General features: G+C 44.5%; 1 protein-coding gene across 2 annotated transcripts in view; it reads left to right on the forward strand.

Moving 5' to 3' along the window:
• DNAJC14 (DnaJ heat shock protein family (Hsp40) member C14) overlaps window positions 1-19,656 on the forward strand; it is a 77,652-nt gene that overhangs the window by 13,805 nt on the left and 44,191 nt on the right. For both annotated transcript variants that reach the window (XM_085600911.1, XM_085600912.1), the window contains exons 3-6: window positions 186-292; window positions 11,388-11,507; window positions 15,952-16,112; window positions 16,255-16,357. In XM_085600911.1, coding sequence (XP_085457037.1) covers window positions 186-292; window positions 11,388-11,507; window positions 15,952-16,112; window positions 16,255-16,357 — 491 coding nt within the window. The remainder of the gene's footprint in view (window positions 1-185; window positions 293-11,387; window positions 11,508-15,951; window positions 16,113-16,254; window positions 16,358-19,656) is intronic.

Here is a 19,656-nt window from a genome sequence, read left to right on the forward strand (position 1 = left end):
CCATCTTTATAAATGCTTCCGAGGCAAGATCAGAGTTGTAGTTTGAAATATATGTTCACCCTTTTTATGTCTCTTCGTTAATTTTTCTTAAAATTGTGTTTTCAAGTTTGGTAGAGAAGAGTTGATAACACTTAGAGCTCCTGAGGAGGAGATGATGTTTACAGACGCTTCTGTCATCTCCACAGGTACACCCTGATAAAAACACTCACCCGCGAGCGGAGGAGGCCTTCAAGGTGGTTCGAGCTGCTTGGGACATCGTAAGCAACCCAGAAAAACGGAAGGAATATGAAATGTATGTCTGGGGGTGCGGGCAGTAACGAAATTTGTTAACAGCATGCAGAGTGGGGTGTCCTGTCTGCTTAGGCCATAACAGTGTATTGGTCCACAGATTCGTGTAGCACAGAAAGTTGTAGCTCCTTTTGAAATGAGGTTTATGCTGCAGCCCCTGATATATTGTAGGGAGTTAAATGTTTTAAACACTCCTGATTTCTACAACAAAACTATTTAATTGCATTCTTAAACAGGTTTCCCTTCTACAATGTTCTCTGCATCACACTGCTATGTACTTTTCTCCTTCCAGAGCTAAGCCTCCGTGTTTTTCACATTTTGGCAGTTCACTCTTAATCCATCATAACTTTTTTCCACAACATATGTCCTGCACAAATGTGCATCCTTTCTCTCCACCTGTTAGGGATTGTAGAGGTCTATAGGATTATAATTTACCTAAGAAAAAGAGAAAATATGTTCTGGTTTTTTAAACAGGGGCATGCTGTGCAAGAATTTATTTTCTGTTCTAAAAAGTGCATCCACAAAGGGTTTGCTGTGCTAAGATATCCCATATCCCAACTTTAGGAACACGGGGGGGGGGGGGGTGTATTTGTTGCTGTTCTAATTTCCTATAATTATGCTTTTCTACCTACTTGCAATTTGTGGTATACACAAGTATCTGACCTAATGAGCCCAGAATTCTAAAACTAGACCCAATTTTGAATTTACCAAGGCTTAATTTTAAGCATAATGTTCAGGGTTTTTCCAAAGCAAAAAAAAAATGGGAAAGTTAGTGATGGAATAAAAGTGATGGATGGTGAGGTTTTCAGCTGTACTTTTTGCACTAAATGCTCATCTACGAAAAAAGGACAAGATTACGCCCCCCGTTCTTCTGATTGTAGACATTATAGTGTTTGTGTTTTGTCCAAAAACCTGTGATGCCTGGGGCTTACAATTGATAAAAGCTTGACAGTGAATTTTCATTGTGTACTAAACACGTATTACTTGATAAATAAAAGTGTGATAAAATTACATATGAAAGAAACTCATTTACTTTTGAAATGTGCCCAACAATCTGAGTTTAGAGATGAGGGTAATTTATGCCACTCACGATTTTGGATTATCATTAATGTTAGGCGATTTAGAGTTTTTTCAAAAACTTATTGTAAGATATAAGGAAATTCCACAAATGACCTCCTACCCGAAGTTGCAGCTATGTAAAATGCTCCCAAGTTGCTTTGAAAATTTTTTATATTTGGGGAGTAGTTCGGAGCTGTATTGGGTCTGTTGTTGGCCCGCGCCAAGGGAAACCTGTCAGCCCCCAGGCATTTGTGAAAACTAGGATTCAGCCGAAGCCCAAGTGGTGTGCCTTGCATGGACCCTACCGCTTTTTATTACTCGGAATCACCTGAAAATCCCCTGAAAATGTGAACTTTGGCTAAAATACAGAATTTCCTTGCTTTTCTTTGATTGGAAAAAAATTAAATTTTTGGGAAAGGCAAAAGTACACACTTAACCCAGTTAAAAACAATACCCTTGTAGAGTACTACAACTTCCCAAAACAGCTGCATCTGCCTTATGCAGAGCACACAATAGTCCATTTGAGCAAAAAGGTGTCAAGTGTTAGTGAATCGGCTAGCAGTAGATGCAAGAAGTCGTAGCCGCTCAGCCTGTTCGCATTATTGTCAGTTTAAATGTTATACGATCTCTGGGGATCCTTTCAGCTGTAGTGTGTTTCTAGGTGGGAGGGAGGGGGGGGCCGAGTGGGTTGGTAGATTGGTCATAAAAACCTTAATCTTCCTCGTTCAGGTTTGCGGTGATGCAGAAAGAACTTTAGTGTCTAGGACATTGAGAGGAATGGGGTTGGCCTGCCACTACATCAGATTTTTTTGTCCCTTTATAATTTTGTGCCCAGTGGTCCTTTCTGGCCCCCTGGTGTGGCCTTTCTGGCCAGATTGGGGGTAAACGGCCCATCTGTATTGGGGGGGCTGATTGAGCTTGGGTTTACCAAGAACATGTGGAATGCATCCCAATACAATTAGGTGGGTTTAAAGTGTAATTGCACCCAAGATCATGGTAGTGCAATTGCTCTCACAAAGTGATAATCAAAAGGCTTTCACATGGTGGTCTATTAGTTAATTCCTGCTTTTGGATTGCCGTAATGCTGCAATCCTCGAGCAGGAACCATTTAAGGAGATTTATCACTAAAAGTGGGAGAGGTTCTTATGAATCGTTCCTCTGTTGTTGCGATTGATGTTCACAGGCACCTCTACAACTGGAAGCCACCTGAGCCAAATGGCTCCGGCAGCCTTCAAGTTTGTTTGTTTCATTTTGTGCTGTATGCTGATCTTCGTTGAAGGTGTGATGGCCTTTGCTGGAGTGAAAGCTTTTCCAGCAAAGGTCGGGGTGTGAGAGGGGAGGCCCTTAGGGACATACACAAGGCTGTTTCTCAGCCATGTGCTGTACGACATACAGGACACATCCATAGCATTCTAGATTTAATGTGGAAGACATGTTCGGCACGTCCTTTGTCCACTAGTTACTAAATCATGAAACAAGATCTCAAGCATAATAGGTATTTAGCAAAGCGTGTATGGGCTTAGCAGGCACATCGTTGTAGCGCAAAGCTTTTTAAATCTGTCTAAGCTTGACTGTTCCCATTCTCTGTGCCAAGGCACCAAATCAGCTCTAGAAGTACACCAGCCGTACTATTTCTTGACAGTACCCACACAAAACAACATACTCTCCTCCTCTTCTGCAGCCAGTCAGGAAATAGGAACGTTACCATTGTCCACCTTTATTCTGCTCCGTTTCTAAGGACTCTTGAGTTACCTTTAATCACAGCACCTTACCCACGTCTTATTCCTCACCGCACGCAAGCCACGTGCAAAAATATTATTATATATTATTCTCATCAAGACGTATCCCACAGTATGCCAAGAAGTTGACCCAGCAGACACCTCCATAACTCATCTTAACACACACTTCAGCAGCACTTAAACATAGCTTACCCACACACCAGCGCAGACAAACATACTTACCCCTGCCCAACCCCTACTCTGCCTCCCTCTTGAGAGCTTTGGCTAACAAGGCTAAAGCAATTCATACCTCAGTTAAAAAAGCGACATTGTGAAGACCTCGGAAGTAAGTACAGCAAAACATGGGCATTCACTGTGAGGTAATATTCTACCGTCATCTCTGTAGAAAACTGCCACTTCCTCAGTTCTGCCTCCCAAACAGTCGGACTCAAAGGATAATACAACACCTTCAGCATGGAAAACGTAGACCACCTCACAGATCAGCAAACCAATTACTTCTACCTCTGGTGTTACAACCATGTGACGCTAGCAACAGGAAAGTACTATCAACTGCAAGAAGCAAATCCTCAAACCTACACGCATCACAGGCAACACTCACCATTTTTTTCAAAAATGTTAGTTAATTTTACTTAAGACAAAACACAACAAATCGAAAGGGAAGAATGAAACAAACCCATACCATAAAATCAGCAGGCAGCAGACGTGGAAGGCAAAACTGTAAATATCATTCGCTTCCATGACATCACTCAACATCTTCCTTACTTGCTCTTCCTGTGCCCAAATCTCCCAACTGTGCAGACCATTCGCCTTCCACTACATAAGAGCTATTCACCATGGTAGCAAAAATCAGCCAATCTGTTTTACTCCTTCAAAAACTTCCTCGTTGACTCGCTCAGCTAATACTTAATCAACCCCCGAACACCATTTCTGCCACAGCCAACCTAAGCATACTGCCTAAGTCAAAATTCATATAACAATATTGTATAACATGACAAGCATTGGTAAAGGCAACAAGTCTGATACAAGCAAAGTGGTGCAAGGATTAAGTATTTTTTTATTGCAATTTTATGGCCAAAAAAATAAAATCAAAAACAAGGAAAATCTTATTTTTAATACAAAGACCAGGCACTTTTGTCTTTGAAATAATCTAGCGTGGAAACCTGGTTTGAACACAAAACAAGAAAAATGTTTAAAAAATGGAAAGAAAGAAGCATTGCAAAGTAAAGTATTGACCTACTAATACTAAGCCTGGCACTCGGGTGCAATTCTTTTTAGGCGGATGCCCCTATGTAAACTGACAAAATGCTGTTGCACACCGTGCAAAAGAGCCAATGGTTGAAGTGGACTGAACCATTGCCCCATGCAGTGTACTCTCGTGGGCGAAGCAAAACTTGTGACAGTTGAACAGACCAATGGATGATATGGCCTTACCCAAAGCCCCTCTTCCTATGTCTATAAGTATGCATTTGTTTTAAGTATGATATTATTTTTATTACACGAGGCTGTCTAGTCCGGTAAAACAGTCTCTCGCCTAACCTAAAAAGAAACTCTACATTCCTTAGCACTTTGAATCTATAGGCTCCTTCCTTACACCAGGTAGGAAATGATGCACAAGACGTCTGGTCAAACCCCTTTTTAAAGCAGTCAATGGCCACACCAAATCCACCAGTACTGCTCTGAACAGAAAAATGCAAAGACTTCATTTAACACGTTCTGCATAGAAAAGCTTACAGCATTTGGAGCACATCAGCAGCACTAAAACTACTACCATTGAGCACACTCAAATGGTCTAACATTAGTATCCTCTTAATTTAAGACCTCGTGGCTAGACCTACTGCTCTCAATGCAGAAATCTGTGACCATGCTGAAATTTTACTTGTCAGACCCCATTGGTGAAAGTGGTGGCATATTACTCTTTTCCTAGGGCCTACCTTCCAGGAACTGTATCGTTCACAGCCCAGATAACTATTAAAGGGCAATAACCATGACGTCCTGATTTGAGTAATTCTGAAAGTAGAAATAACTCAAACTACAGAAATTATTTTTTTCTAAGAAAATGTGACATCCTGCTAGATGACAAATGACAGTATCCTTCGGTTTCTGAACTGGAGTACACAATGTAGACATCTGGACTTAATCTATTTATGACCCTTGATTAATTATATGTAATTAAAAATGTAAAAAATAATTTGGCTTTAAGGTACTAGTACTCTCACTCTGCCTCAGCCATATCCATAATTCATCTCCATGTTTGAGAAATGTTCTTTGTCGAAGACCGCACACAGCTAGTGTTTGGTTTCAAATGAATAAGATAGACTAGTTTGAGTTTGAGTTTAAAATTATTTATAAAGCGCACGTACACCAGCGGTTTCATGGCGCTGCAACTAACAGTTATCTGGGCGGGGGAAGCCGAAGCAAAGTCGAAGGAAGCAGAAGCAAAGACCAGTAATGGATTAATTAAAGAATTCAGTGAACAGATGAGCTTTGAGCTGTTTCCGGAATTGCGGGTAAAGAGTTAAGGCTCTGAGCTCAAGAGGGAGGGAGTTCCAGAAGAGAGGAGCAAGGGTCGCAAATTTCGATCCTCCCCATTTCTTCCTCCGGAACCGCGGGACTGTGAGAAAGGATTGGGTAGATGAACGCAGTTCTCTGGAGGGAACATAGGGAACGATCTCAGATGAGATAAAAGCAGGGGCCGTGCCCAGTCGTGCTTGGAAGGTGATAGAAGCAAGCTTAAACTGGACACGCGCGCGGACAGGGAGCCAATGTAGGGACTTGTGAAGGGGAGTAACATGGTGGGACTTTGGTAGTTTAAATACCAAGCGCGCCGCCTGGTTTTGGATCTGCTGCAGACGCCTTAAGCTATATGCAGGTATACTTGCATATAAGGCGTTGCCGTAATCCAGGCGGGAGATGACCATTGCCAGGGTGATCAGTTTCAGAGCGTCAAAAGAAAAGAAACGGGACACCTTGCGTATAGTGCGCAGAGAAAGAAAAGAAGAGGAGACCACAGAACTAACCTGGGAGTGAAGAGTGAGTTGAGGATTGAGCTTAATGCCTAATGTTTTTACTGAGGTAGAAGGGACAGGTGGAGGGCCTAGGGAAGGGGGCCAAAACAAGGAAGACCAGGGGCTGGATGGACCACCCGTCAGCACCAGCTCAGTCTTGTCTGGGTTGAGTTTCAGATGGTTGTGGTTCATCCAGTCCCGGATATGAATCATGACAGATTGGAAGTTAAGGATAGAGGCAGGAGAAGATGACAGATTAAAGACAAGTTGGAGGTCATCCGCATAATTAAATACGGTGACCTCCATTTGCTGCAGTGAAAAAATAAGAGGGGCAATGTAAAGATTAAACAAGAGAGGTGAGAGAGAAGAGCCTTGAGGGACCCCGCACTGAACTTTCCGAAAGTCCGCCGAGAAATCACCCAGGCGAACTGCCTGGGTGCGGTCACTCAGGAAGGAGGATAACCATACCAGCGCGGTGCCCCCGATACCCGCCGCCCTGACACGGGAAAGCAAGATGGTATGATCGACCGTGTCAAAAGCGGCTGAGAGATCGAGGAGAGCCAAGGCCTGGGTCTGGTTAGTGTCCATTCCCTCCCTGAGGTTGTCAAGGACCGAAAGAACTACGGATTCCGTAGAGTGTGCGGGGCGGAATCCGGCCTGGCGAGGGGCAAGGACCCCGTACTTCTCTACAAAGGAGCTCAGAGCGCAGGTGACATGGCGTTCGAGCACCTTCGCCAAGAAAGGCAGAAGAGAGATAGGGCGGAAATTGGCAGGGACTGAGGGGTCGGCACCCGGCTTCTTCAGGATGGGCACGATGACTGCAGCTTTGAGCGGATTGGGTACCACGCCCTGGGAAAGGGAACTGTTGAGAAAATGAAGGGGGGGGTCTGGACAAGTAGAAAAGATGAGGCGAAGGATGTGAGCAGGGCAGGGATCTAACGGAGAGCCAGATTTGACAACAGGGATTAAGGAGGTCAGGGATTCCTTAGTTAAGGAGGGGAAGGTGATGAGTTGTCCTTTGGGGGGAGGAAATTGGGGGTCCACAAAGGTAGGAGAGGGGGGAGGGATATTGGTTTTAATAGTGACGATTTTCTGAATAAAAAAATTGTTTAGGGAGTGACAGAGTTCCTGGGAGGGGGTGGGCTTCAGAGTGGTTCTGTCGGAGAATGCCAGGTTGTGTACAATCGAGAAGATTTCCCTCGATTGGTTCTCAGCTGCGAGGATTTTAGAAGAGAAATAGGTAGTTTTGGCCGCCAAGATGGCCTTTTTATATAGGGTCAAGATGTTGATGAACTCCAGTCGTAGTGAGGGGCAGTAGCTTCTCCTCCAGGCCCGCTCCGCTCGACGTACCGCAAGTTTGGTGGCCTTAAGATCTTTATTAAACCACCGATTGGCGTCCTTCTCCCGCTTTGAGGTAACCCGTTTCAAAGGGGCAATGGTGTCACAGCCAGAGGAAAGCCACTGTTCAATGGCCGTGAACTGGGAGTGAGTGGATAGACCTTGAAGAGAGGGGTAGGAGGTGGTGAGAAGGGAAGATAAGTTTTCAGGGTCTACTCGGCCCCAAGCGCGAACCCAGATGTTCTTAGGAAGTGGGGGCTTGGCCGGAGGATGAGTGGGAAGAGCGAATGAGATCAAATGATGGTCTGACCACGCACAAGGTGAAATGGATAGGGACTCTACGGGACAGTTCAAGGACCAAATCTGGTCTAGGATATGACCCTTGACGTGGGTAGGGGAATGAATATGAGGTGTAAAGTTAAGAGATTGAAGGGTGTCTGTGAATTCTTTTGAAGATGGACATTCTGCGGGGTCTGAGGGCCAAAAGTTAAAATCACCCAAGAGCAGAACCGAAGAGTTGTTAACTGAGATCGTGGCCACAACTTCCAAAAAATCGGGGAGAAACACTAAGGGGGATTGAGGGGGACGGTAGATAAGTAGGCAAGTGAGAGGAGGTGTAATAGAAGTGGTACGGATAGCCAGGTACTCCGTAGTGGCAATATCTGGTAAGGAGAGAGTTTGAAAGGGGAGGTCAGTTCGAGTGATGACCGCAACGCCGCCCCCAGCTCTACCGTTATGGCGGTCCGCACGTATAGCGTAATAAGGGGCTGGGAGAGTGGCCAATAGAACGGGGAGAGAGTCATCGCAAAACCATGTTTCTGTTAAGAAGAGAAGATCTGGTGCATGAAGGTCTAGCAGCACCGATAGTTCATGCGAGTGGGCTACTGCAGACCGGGTGTTTAAATAGTAAACCAAGAGGGTTTTGGGTAGTCTAGAGTTAGCATCATCCACCGGGAGGGGAGAGGGGATATGGTGAGGGGGAAGGGTAGCGGGGGAAAGAGTGGGAGACAAGCCAAGAGAAGAAATAAGAGAACAGGTAGTGGCTGATAGAGACCATGGGCCCTGGAGGCTACGGAGTTGGGCGGGGGAATAGATGAATAATTGGGCAGAGTGACATGCCCCTAGCCCCGGACGTCCGCGGACGGGCGCAGACGGGCTTGCCTTAGGCGCGCCTTCGGCGCGCCATCGTCGCGCCCGCTGCGCCCGTCCGCTGCGCTTCCGGCCCATGCACATTGTTTTATAGGGGGAGGAAGAAAGAGAAAGGGGGGCGTGGCCGGCGAAGTGGGCGGAGCTAGCTCGCTCGCTGATGATGGCGGCAGCGAGGGAGGATTCCCCGTGGCAGTGACAAGAATGGCTGTCAGGGGGTCAAGAGTCCGCCTGGAATCCTGGCGTCAGTGCAAGTAAGTAAAAACAACACAGGACTGTACAATTTAAAAAAAACGATTAGCAGCGCTCCCGGCTTTCCGCCTCAGGAGAGTGTTAGAATGGATGCGTGAGAGACCAGCGCGCCCTTTTACCCTGGAGAGGGGGGCGTGGCCGGCGAAGTGGGCGGAGCTAGCTCGCTCGCTGATGATGGCGGCAGCGAGGGAGGATTCCCCGTGGCAGTGACAAGAATGGCTGTCAGGGGGTCAAGAGTCCGCCTGGAATCCTGGCGTCAGTGCAAGTAAGTAAAAACAACACAGGACTGTACAATTTAAAAAAACCGATTAGCAGCGCTCCCGGCTTTCCGCCTCAGGAGAGTGTTAGAATGGATGCGTGAGAGACCAGCGCGCCCTAGACTACAAAAACATATATTTTTTGAAAACATGGACTCTAAGATATAGACTGCCAGTATATCTCTATAAACATTTTGACTCGTATTCAGTTCCCAGATGCAGTCAAGTCGAAGCCCTCTATATTTTAGGATTTGGTTATGTTATATTCCAGTTGCTGCTCTAGCATGTTTAGGGGTAAATACGTTGTCAGGTCAAGATTTTTGTATGGCGCTCTTTATGAGCGGTCTGGTCTGCATTTGAGTTGCTGTTTTTTTTATAGAATCTTTTTTTGCAGCGTATTATGTTGTATTTTTTCACATGAAATTCTTCGTTTCACCCATACTGACAAACATTCTTGCTAAAGGCACTGTTGCAACCTAATCGGAATATTTTACAAAATCTTGCTCCCTTTAACTTTATAGAACCCCCATGACTTCTCCAAACACATTTATCACCACAACTGCCCAGACACTCGTTTTTTGCCCTCATTGTGTTTTAGTCTTGCTGAATTGGGTGTCCATCTTTGTCTATGACCACACTGCTTTGAGGACTGCAGCAATTATTACAGTTTGCTTCATTTTTTAGATTTGACAATTAGACCTAACTTATTTAAGACATAAGACCAGAATTGTGAGTAAATCATTTTTACTCCACTGACTCTTCACTTGACTCTGGTAAGTTAGTTTTGATTATCTTAAAATGGGTAGTAATCTGACTTGCCTTTTCCTGCAGAGAACCTGATTTTGCAGGGTTGAAACTTTAACTCCTAAGGGTGGGACTGAATCATTTTTGTTTCAATTAGTAAAGGAATCTCTGACTTACACTTCTGGACTCTGACAGCACACCAAGTTTCAGCTGACTTCATTGCATTTGAATACTTGACTACTTTTATCCATCTCTTCGCTGTGCTGTCAGTTACTACAGTCACATTAATTCTGTAAATATTCATGTTGTGTATACATCACAACACAGAAACTCTGCATATGAACATAACTTAATTTAGAAATTGTGCAATATGTCCAAACAAATATAACCAGCTCTTTGCATCTCCCTGTTACGACAAAAATCAGCACTTCCCAGCAGTGCTTCTTAAAGGGTGCTTTTACTTGTTACAAACACCACCGGCTACGTAGGGAGTGAGACCGTGCCTCTACATTCCGTTACTATCTCAGTTTCCTGGGGATCGATACTGGCACTAATGCTGTCCAATATCTTCATAGACCTCTGAGAATACTGATAGAGGAACAGTAGGTGACCATACATCAATATGATGACACACCGGTTTAAACGAACATTACCACAATCAAAAAGACATCTATTTGCTATAAAACAAAATGCCTACTATTTATCTACTAGATTTGATGTCCGCTAACCCTATCCTAAATCCAAAGAAAACAGAATGCACACTGGTCAGTCTTAAACAGGACACTAATTGCTTGATGAATTTAGTATTGATGGCTTCTCCCCTTTGTTGCCCAGTGAAGTTAAATTACTGGGCACGTAAACCTGCTTGAATGTCACTGTAGCTGGGCACATTAAGTATCTTGTAAAGGTAGACCCGCTTTGCATGTTGTGAAAAAATGTAAGCAAGGTTTTTTATTTTTACCCAGTTACTTTTGGCAGCTGGTACAGGCCCAGTTTTATTCAAATTGTCTCTGGAAGAAACTCAGATCTGTCTGAAACACATGTGTTTTTACTTATCCTTTAAATGCTGTCATTCCCTGCAGAAAATCAAATATCACCCAAGCAAGGCTGCATCCGAAGAAATCTTGGGGTGGTGTCCGCGATATGGAATTCATTATCAATCCAAATCAGACGTGCCAAGTCCCCTCTGGGTTTTGCATAAAAAATTAAAACCCACTGATTGACCTTTGCTTAAATTTATCCTATCGAGTCTAAAAACACAGGCTGTACTTATTGCACTTTTTCTTTCGTCTTTTATCAGTCTCCTTTCATGTTTTATTCTTTTTCATTTTCTGGTATAAGCCTGCAATAAAAAATATTAAAAAATATAAAATGACCTTGGTTCAGCTTGCTATGTTCAAACCGATCGGTTTTGCCAGTGCTCGTTTGCCTTTTGACAATGTTATTTTTGTATCCAACACTTTTAAAGTAGTCTGTTTTACATAGCACCGGTTCAGAAGGATTCAGGACAAGGGCAGCAGTGCACTGTAACCACTAACCATTGTTGTTTTCGCCCACAGAAAGCGAATGTCTGAGAGCGAGCTGGCCAAATCAATGACTGAACTGCTGAGCAAGTTACAGGATGACCTGAAGGAGGCAATGAACACCATGATGTGCAGTAAATGCCAGGGCAAGCACAAGTACGTGTGTAACCAGCCCCCTTGCAGCAAGCAGGGACACAAATGAGAGCAAAGCATGATCAAAATGTGCTGTTTGAGTTCACTGTGTCCCAGATCTCAGCTTTTCATGTTTCCTTAAAGCGGCAGCCATCCAATCCGTTAACACTGCAGCTAGACAAGTTGTAACATAGCAGGCAACTTTCACTGCCGAGATGGTCTGGTCAGTTTCCAGTGAATGGGATGAGACAAAAGGACTGTATATGCTCCATCTCTATTCACTTGGAATTAATGAAGTGCATTCAATTAAGATGCCTCAACATTTCTCAAGATTTAGCTTTATCGAATCAAATACTAACCATGTAGGAATATTTTTCCAATCAATATAACCAGGAATGATTAAGGAAAATGCAAGTGGTGCATGTATATTTCACTTCCAGTTGAGATTCACCAATTAACTAACACCATATGGAAACTTATTGGGTGGGGAAACGTTTTTACAATTACTCTGTATACCGATTATCTGATTAGCAGTGTTTCTTGGTGAGATTAGGGAGGTGAAATCTTGCAGGATGTGTTGCATTGCACATACCAAGCAGTTTCTATAATGGCGCAAAAATTATTAGAGCATTTCGGAGTTTTTTTTTTTTTAAACAATTGTAAATATTATGTGAAAAAGAATCATATATATATGGCTGCAGTGGCGTTTCACCAGGAAGAAGGGAAGAGCCCGAAACGCGTCGTGAAACTGACGCCACCCTTGAACTTTATTGACTCCTTGTGCCATCAGCAGTTTTCCCCGAATAAAGGTTTTCCTCAAACCGACGTGGCTGGAGTGCGATTCCGTGCATGGGCACACTGTTTTTGGATGTAAATCGCGGCCGCCCAGCCGCGGGAAGCCGCACCACCCGGTTGATTGTATGGGGCATGGAGGCTCGGAATTCGCCGAGTTTTCTGAAGCCACGTTATGGGATGGATTGCTTACTGCCGGTGTTACGAGGGGCCCATACAGGGTCTAAAAATGTTTATTATGCAGCAAGACTACTGAGGCATTAGGATTTATCCACACTGCAAATCCCAGAATCCATCTGGGGAGGTCTGTGCATTTGATTGGCCCATTGGAGGGTAAATTGGACCTATCACCGCATGTGTGGATGGCTGCAGTGGCGTTTCACCAGGAAGAAGGGAAGAGCCCGAAACGCGTCGTGAAACTGACGCCACCCTTGAACTTTATTGACTCCTTGTGCCATCAGCAGTTTTCCCCGAATAAAGGTTTTCCTCAAACCGACGTGGCTGGAGTGCGATTCCGTGCATGGGCACACTGTTTTTGGATGTAAATCGCGGCCGCCCAGCCGCGGGAAGCCGCACCACCCGGTTGATTGTATGGGGCATGGAGGCTCGGAATTCGCCGAGTTTTCTGAAGCCACGTTATGGGATGGATTGCTTACTGCCGGTGTTACGAGGGGCCCATACAGGGTCTAAAAATGTTTATTATGCAGCAAGACTACTGAGGCATTAGGATTTATCCACACTGCAAATCCCAGAATCCATCTGGGGAGGTCTGTGCATTTGATTGGCCCATTGGAGGGTAAATTGGACCTATCACCGCATGTGTGGATGGCTGCAGTGGCGTTTCACCAGGAAGAAGGGAAGAGCCCGAAACGCGTCGTGAAACTGACGCCACCCTTGAACTTTATTGACTCCTTGTGCCATCAGCAGTTTTCCCCGAATAAAGCTTTTCCTCAAACCGACGTGGCTGGAGTGCGATTCCGTGCATGGGCACACTGTTTTTGGATGTAAATCGCGGCCGCCCAGCCGCGGGAAGCCGCACCACCCGGTTGATTGTATGGGGCATGGAGGCTCGGAATTCGCCGAGTTTTCTGAAGCCACGTTATGGGATGGATTGCTTACTGCCGGTGTTACGAGGGGCCCATACAGGGTCTAAAAATGTTTATTATGCAGCAAGACTACTGAGGCATTAGGATTTATCCACACTGCAAATCCCAGAATCCATCTGGGGAGGTCTGTGCATTTGATTGGCCCATTGGAGGGTAAATTGGACCTATCACCGCATGTGTGGATGGCTGCAGTGGCGTTTCACCAGGAAGAAGGGAAGAGCCCGAAACGCGTCGTGAAACTGACGCCACCCTTGAACTTTATTGACTCCTTGTGCCATCAGCAGTTTTCCCCGAATAAAGGTTTTCCTCAAACCGACGTGGCTGGAGTGCGATTCCGTGCATGGGCACACTGTTTTTGGATATATATATATATATATATATATATATAATATATTAATTATTCCTTCTCTACACCCAACTCCTGCTGCTCCCGCCATTGTTCATGTACATTGGAAGTAGGGTGTAGGGCCTGGCCCTCTGTCCAACCTCGCATTTTTCATGAACTGTGACGCAGGCATACAGCCATGTAGAGCAATGGTTGGCTGCAGGTCCTGGTCTATGGCCTACACCTGCACCCACCCTGCAAACACCAGTGCGCATAGCTTTTGGGCAGGTGCTGCAGCAATCGTCTGCGCATTCAAAACCTGCGGTGCACAGCTGAATGCCCAACCTCCTGTGCACCCAACAACTGCAGAGTGTAAGGCTTTTGCCCACACAGTGGGCATTCTCTAGAGCACCTGTGTCCAGTCTGGCATGAGTCCAGTCCCCGCTGGCTTCTGAGTACATACCCTGCTCGAGCCACAGTGACACGAAACAAGCTGAGCATACCTTCAGCAGTGAGCAGAACACACTGGAGAGACATTCCCAGTGCCAGCCTCTGTGCTACTAAACCAGCTTTTCATAGCCTTTCGCAAAACACAGTGACTTCTGGGCACAGGGTACCAGTCCAAGCGGCCGCAATGCTTACAGTGCTCTGTTTTTGCCATGCTAGTTGTACCGTGAATATAGCTATATGGAGTGATGTCGGATTCTGCAGAGAATAAATGTGGATTATAACAACCTCGAGTGGAAAACGAGAATGTTTATCTTCGGTCTTTATTTGTGCAGTACCTTAAATGTTAGTCATTCACTTCAAGTCATTTTTGTTGTTTTAATTCCTTTCCTACACTCTACCGTTTCATGCCTGTCTTTTACCTTCCTACCCGCTCATGTATTTTTCTTTTTGACCTCATCACTCACTCCACTCCATTCTTTATCCTTTCTATTTTCCTTTTCAGGTTCCTGTTCCGTACCAGGTCTGCAAAAGGCCTATCATTTGTTAGTTTCTTTTAATTGTTCCTATTGCACTCAGATACAGTGTCTCTTCTGCCTGCTGCTTCACCCTAATGCTTGTGCTCCTACTCTGCACATTTCCGTTCTGTGCAATGGCTTTTCTTGCCAGGCTACTTCCGATCTTAGCTCCTCTGGGTGCATTCTCCTTGTCTTTTTATTTTGCTTTTCAGCACTATCTAGTTCGTGGCTCTCTATTTTCCCAAACATCTGCCTTTGTATCTTCCCCATTTAGTCTTGTCCAACTTCTTACTTGCGTTAGGCAAGAACTCCCTCCCCAGCCTATGTTTCTTTCTGGTCGAGTGTATCAGTGCCATTTCCCCATACTGGTACGTTCTCATCTAAGTTCAGAGACAGTGGACTACACCTGTGCAGGAGCCTGGAGATTTTCTACTACCTCGCTCTTAGTTTCTCTAGACAATCCTCATTTATTTTTTATCAGTTTTCATTTCTGTATCTACTTATGATTTTTATACTCTGGGTTAGAGGTCACTCACAGTGATTGGGATTTATGCATTTAAGTTTAGAACCCAGTACCATAGGTACTCCAGTAGGTGGTGATAATATGCTAACTGTCGAATGTTGCAAAATAAGAGATTCAGCACTTAGTTGTTCAGCTAACTGGCACTCGTTCAGACAGGCGCTGGTGTTAAAAGACTGCCACTATTACACTGAAGTTTACCTGCCTTCACAAACCTTTGTGTTCTAGTGTAGTACACACAGAACCTTTCTATTTTTTGCATGCTTGTGTAGTGTACTGGCTTCTGATACAGTTATAAGGATTTTTACATTTAAATAAGGGAATTGAGGACTCGCGTAAAAGGTCCCAACCCATCATGGAAAGGTTCTTAGCCACAGTTTGCGTTCCTGGTCTGGGGTTGGGTGCAATTAAAAGTAAATCACAACGGTACCCTGATGTTGGCTTGGAATATACAAACTTTCTGTAGGTGTTTTGTATTTCACTTGGAAAACAGAATCACTCAGTTTCTTGTGAACCCATCGCTAACTGGAGACAATCATTACCAGGGTTTTTATGGAAAGACGAGGGAAGTGGTATTTTATCAACACATTGGAAACTGCTCCTGCTGTGGTGGTAGCAGGTAGTTTGGTAGGGTGAAAATTAGGAAAGTTATCATGCTAAAGATACTAAAATCGTGATAATTGGAAGAAGAGAGGATGGAATGGAAGTAAGCAAGTGGCTAACCCGATCTTTGTTTCATGCTGTTCCCTGTCCATGCTAGGAGGTTCGAGATGGAGCGTGACCCTCTGGCTGCTCGCTACTGTGCCGAGTGCAGCAAGAGCCATCCTGCTGAGGAAGGGGACTTCTGGGCTGAGTCCAGTATGCTGGGATTGAAGATCACCTACTTTGCCATGATGGATGGCAAGGTGTACGACATCACAGGTGAAGAGTGCATTGCAGCTTGCCCCTGTGTGATTGCACGCAGGCACACACATACTCCACGCGTATTCAATCCCACCATACGTCCTAATTCCCAGTGCTGGTCCTTGTTCTTGACTGTGACCTGCCTCTCCTCTCTTCACAGAGTGGGCCGGCTGCCAGCGCGTGGGAATATCTCCAGATACTCATCGGGTCCCATACCACATTTCATTTGGCTCTAAGAATTCTGGGACCACTGGACGCCCTAGGTGAGGAAATAGCCTTTCTGTGTGTGCCTATTGAGGTGGTGCTAAGGGTTCATGTTGAATAAAGAGTTACTGCCAGTTCAGTTTAGCAGTGATGGAGCTTCACGGCAAATGTATTCCTTCTGCTGACAAATGTGAAGCTTTGGGTTTGGTGGTTTACAAGGAAATGTTATGATATGTAGAGTTCACGTGTAGTGTTGTTAGCATGGGATTACTCCATGCCATTGTCACATTTTTTTACAGATGTGCTTGTTTATCCCATCTCAATGATGGCTGTAAGTCATTTGCTTTGACTTGTCCTGCATGTCTCAAACTGCCTTGATGAAAGAAGAGCACTGTCTGCTTTTCTTTTTCTGAAGTACCAAAAAATGACTGCTGTCTGATGAATGTTTGTCGGACAATGAGGCCAATACTTTCCTCACTCTGGCTGTGGCCCCTCCTTTCATTTTACAAGGATTTATTGTATGTTTATGCTGTTATATGTTATCAGTACAGGCTGAACATTAGATCCCTGCTGTGGTTAATCAGACAAGTATTAGTTGGGCAGGAGGCAGGGAACGGAGTATGCAGTACTCATAACTGCTGTTACAACACACACGTCAACTACACAAACAGTTTCAACCTGCTGAAAGCAGCAAAACAAAAAACAGTAAAATTCATAAAGGCATGATTTTTACATACTCCTGTCCATCTCCCTCATCAGTGTTATTATTTGTGCACCCTCACTGATCTATATATCCCCGCACCACATTATTCTGTTCACTCAAACATCTTTCAGTGTTTGGTGCATGTGTAAATGTTAAGGATCAAGGTAAAGGGCTTTAGCTATGCAGAACTGTCCTCAGTATTGCCCAAATCAGGTACATAAGCAATCCTTTGAGGTACCAAGGTGCAAGATTGGTCGTATAATTTTCTCGTTTCATTATAAAAATAACAAAGTAATGAACCTTAGTACTATGGGAATCAAGGCAGTCACTCAGTGTATTACTTAGTTCTTTACATAGATCATTAATTACATCTCATCTTGTAGTTACACTACAGTTCCGGTAGGTCTGAAAATATTACTTCAGATCCTTGAGAACGAGTTCCGACATACTACTGGCTGCTGTGAACATTGATTCTTCATTAGTTTGCACAGTCCTTTTTACAATTCATGTATTTCTATTTTTATTGATGCCAAAACAAAATAGAAACGCTAGCCAACATGTGTTTTACTTTATTCTGTTAGTACATGGGCTTTTTAAGGCATGAGGTGTAGTTTTTCTGTCTGAATAGCAGGAATGTCAATGGACCGCTTTAAAAAACGTGTATATAAAAAGTGCCTATAGTATTTCTATCAAGGTAGGAGAAAATATGGCCAAATGATGATGTGTATATAGTTTCAAGTCTCCTGTCTTATCTGAGACTCCGTGATCTGTTCCTCTGCATCATTAATGTCCGCGTCCATGGACATTGATGATGTAAAGGAGAAGGCACCATGTGTATGAGTTTTGGCTTTTCTGCTGTTGTCTTCGCATTGTTGCCTAAATCAGTATTGCTGTGCATGTTTGTGTACTAGTTGATGAGTGTGTGCATGACTGTGTCTGTCTACATCTATCCCACTGTTACATGCCTGTGTCCCGTTCACTAAACAAAAGTCAGTTATTGGTTTTGTCAGTGCTTATTTATTGAAATCTAGAGTTTCCTCTTTCCAGTAGTTTATTTTTTGGTATAGCCAAGAGATAACTGTACCTGCCTATCCATCCTAATGTTTTTGAATAAGAAAAAAATTACTAACCTGTAAACATGCATACATGGACTTTTGTCAGCCCTTTTCATCCATTGGTCTGCTCGGGTACCATTCACTTTTTGCTTTCTTCCACCATAACCTACAGCATAAGTCAGTGGCCCATTTCATATGCTGGCTCTCTTGCACTGAGAGTGAGGGTATTTTGTCTGATCACAGTTGCACAGCTTTCTGAACAGGAATGTACTTCGATACCAGGGCTCCGTAGACACTTTCTTGCCATCTTTTGTGTGTAATGCATATGTTAGCCAAGTAAAATAATAATAATAAGCTGTGCATGTTTGACGAGGCCAGCTTTTGGCATTTCTAATGCTTGATGAGAATTCCAGTTTATATGCTACTGTGTTTTACCTACTTATGAAAATCTTTGGTTATCAATGTTTATGTGCCTTTTATGACCCCTCATGCAGGGCCCGCTGTTGCGCAGACTAGCCTCTTCTCTCGCACCTTCTCTGCTCGGTACCGTTCCCGGATTTCTTGGTCGCTGGTCTCTCGGTTGCCGGCTTTCTCGGTTTACCTACTTATGAAAATCTTTGGTTGTCAATGTTTATGTGACTTTTATGACCCCTCATGCAGAGCCCGCTGTTGCGCAGACTAGCCTCTTCTCTCGCACCTTCTCCGCTCGGTACCGGTCCCGTGTTTCTTGGTCGCTGGTCTCTCGGTCGCCGGCTTTCTCGGCTGGTTGGCGATGGCGGTGGAGCGTACTAACTTCCAGGTTTCGGTTTTGGTTTGGCCGCATCACCCTTGTCTCAGAGCTCGTAGCGCTCAGCTTTTCACGATATTTCTACCTTTTTCTGGCCGCGGGTGTCACTGCGTTAGCATCAGCAGCTGTAGCTAGCATTCCGACACGCAGAGGTGCTTTTAGCGCCTTAACTGTTGGTTGTATCTCTCGGGAACAGTGATCATCTTCCCCGATCCGACGGAGCAGCAAACTCAGCCAGCCATCCCCCGTCACGTCCATCACAGATTCAAACAACAAAACCCACACGACACAATGACATCCTCAAGACCTTTCAAGTGTTCTATCAGGAACTCTACAAAAACGACCAGACCATGGACACAGAGGCATGCATAAAATACCTTAACAGACACGATCTTCCACAGCTAACCTGTGAAGATGCACTGAGATTAGGGCAAGAAATTAGCGTCGCTGAGATTGAAATGGCGGCCAAATCAATGAAAGATAACAAAGCCCCCAGGCCGGATGGGTACACAGCCACATTCTACAAGACCTTCCTAGAGCAGCTGAAACCTACCATGAAAAAGGTCTTTAACTACTGTGCAGATAGCGGGACTGTGTCCCAATCCATGGCGGAAGCCAACATAATAGTCACTCCAAAGGAGGGTAAGGACCATTTGGCTCCCAAAAACTACAGACCCATATCCCTTATTAATGTGGACTGCAAAATATATGCAAAAATCTTAGCAACCAGACTCCGCTCTGTCCTACCCAACCTAATAAGCAACTCCCAGTTGGGTTTCCTACGTACTTGGATGTCTAACAACAATACCCGTC

Source organism: Triturus cristatus, chromosome 4_2 (assembly GCF_964204655.1).
Source record: "Triturus cristatus chromosome 4_2, aTriCri1.1, whole genome shotgun sequence".
NCBI classification, from domain to species: Eukaryota; Metazoa; Chordata; class Amphibia; order Caudata; family Salamandridae; genus Triturus; species Triturus cristatus.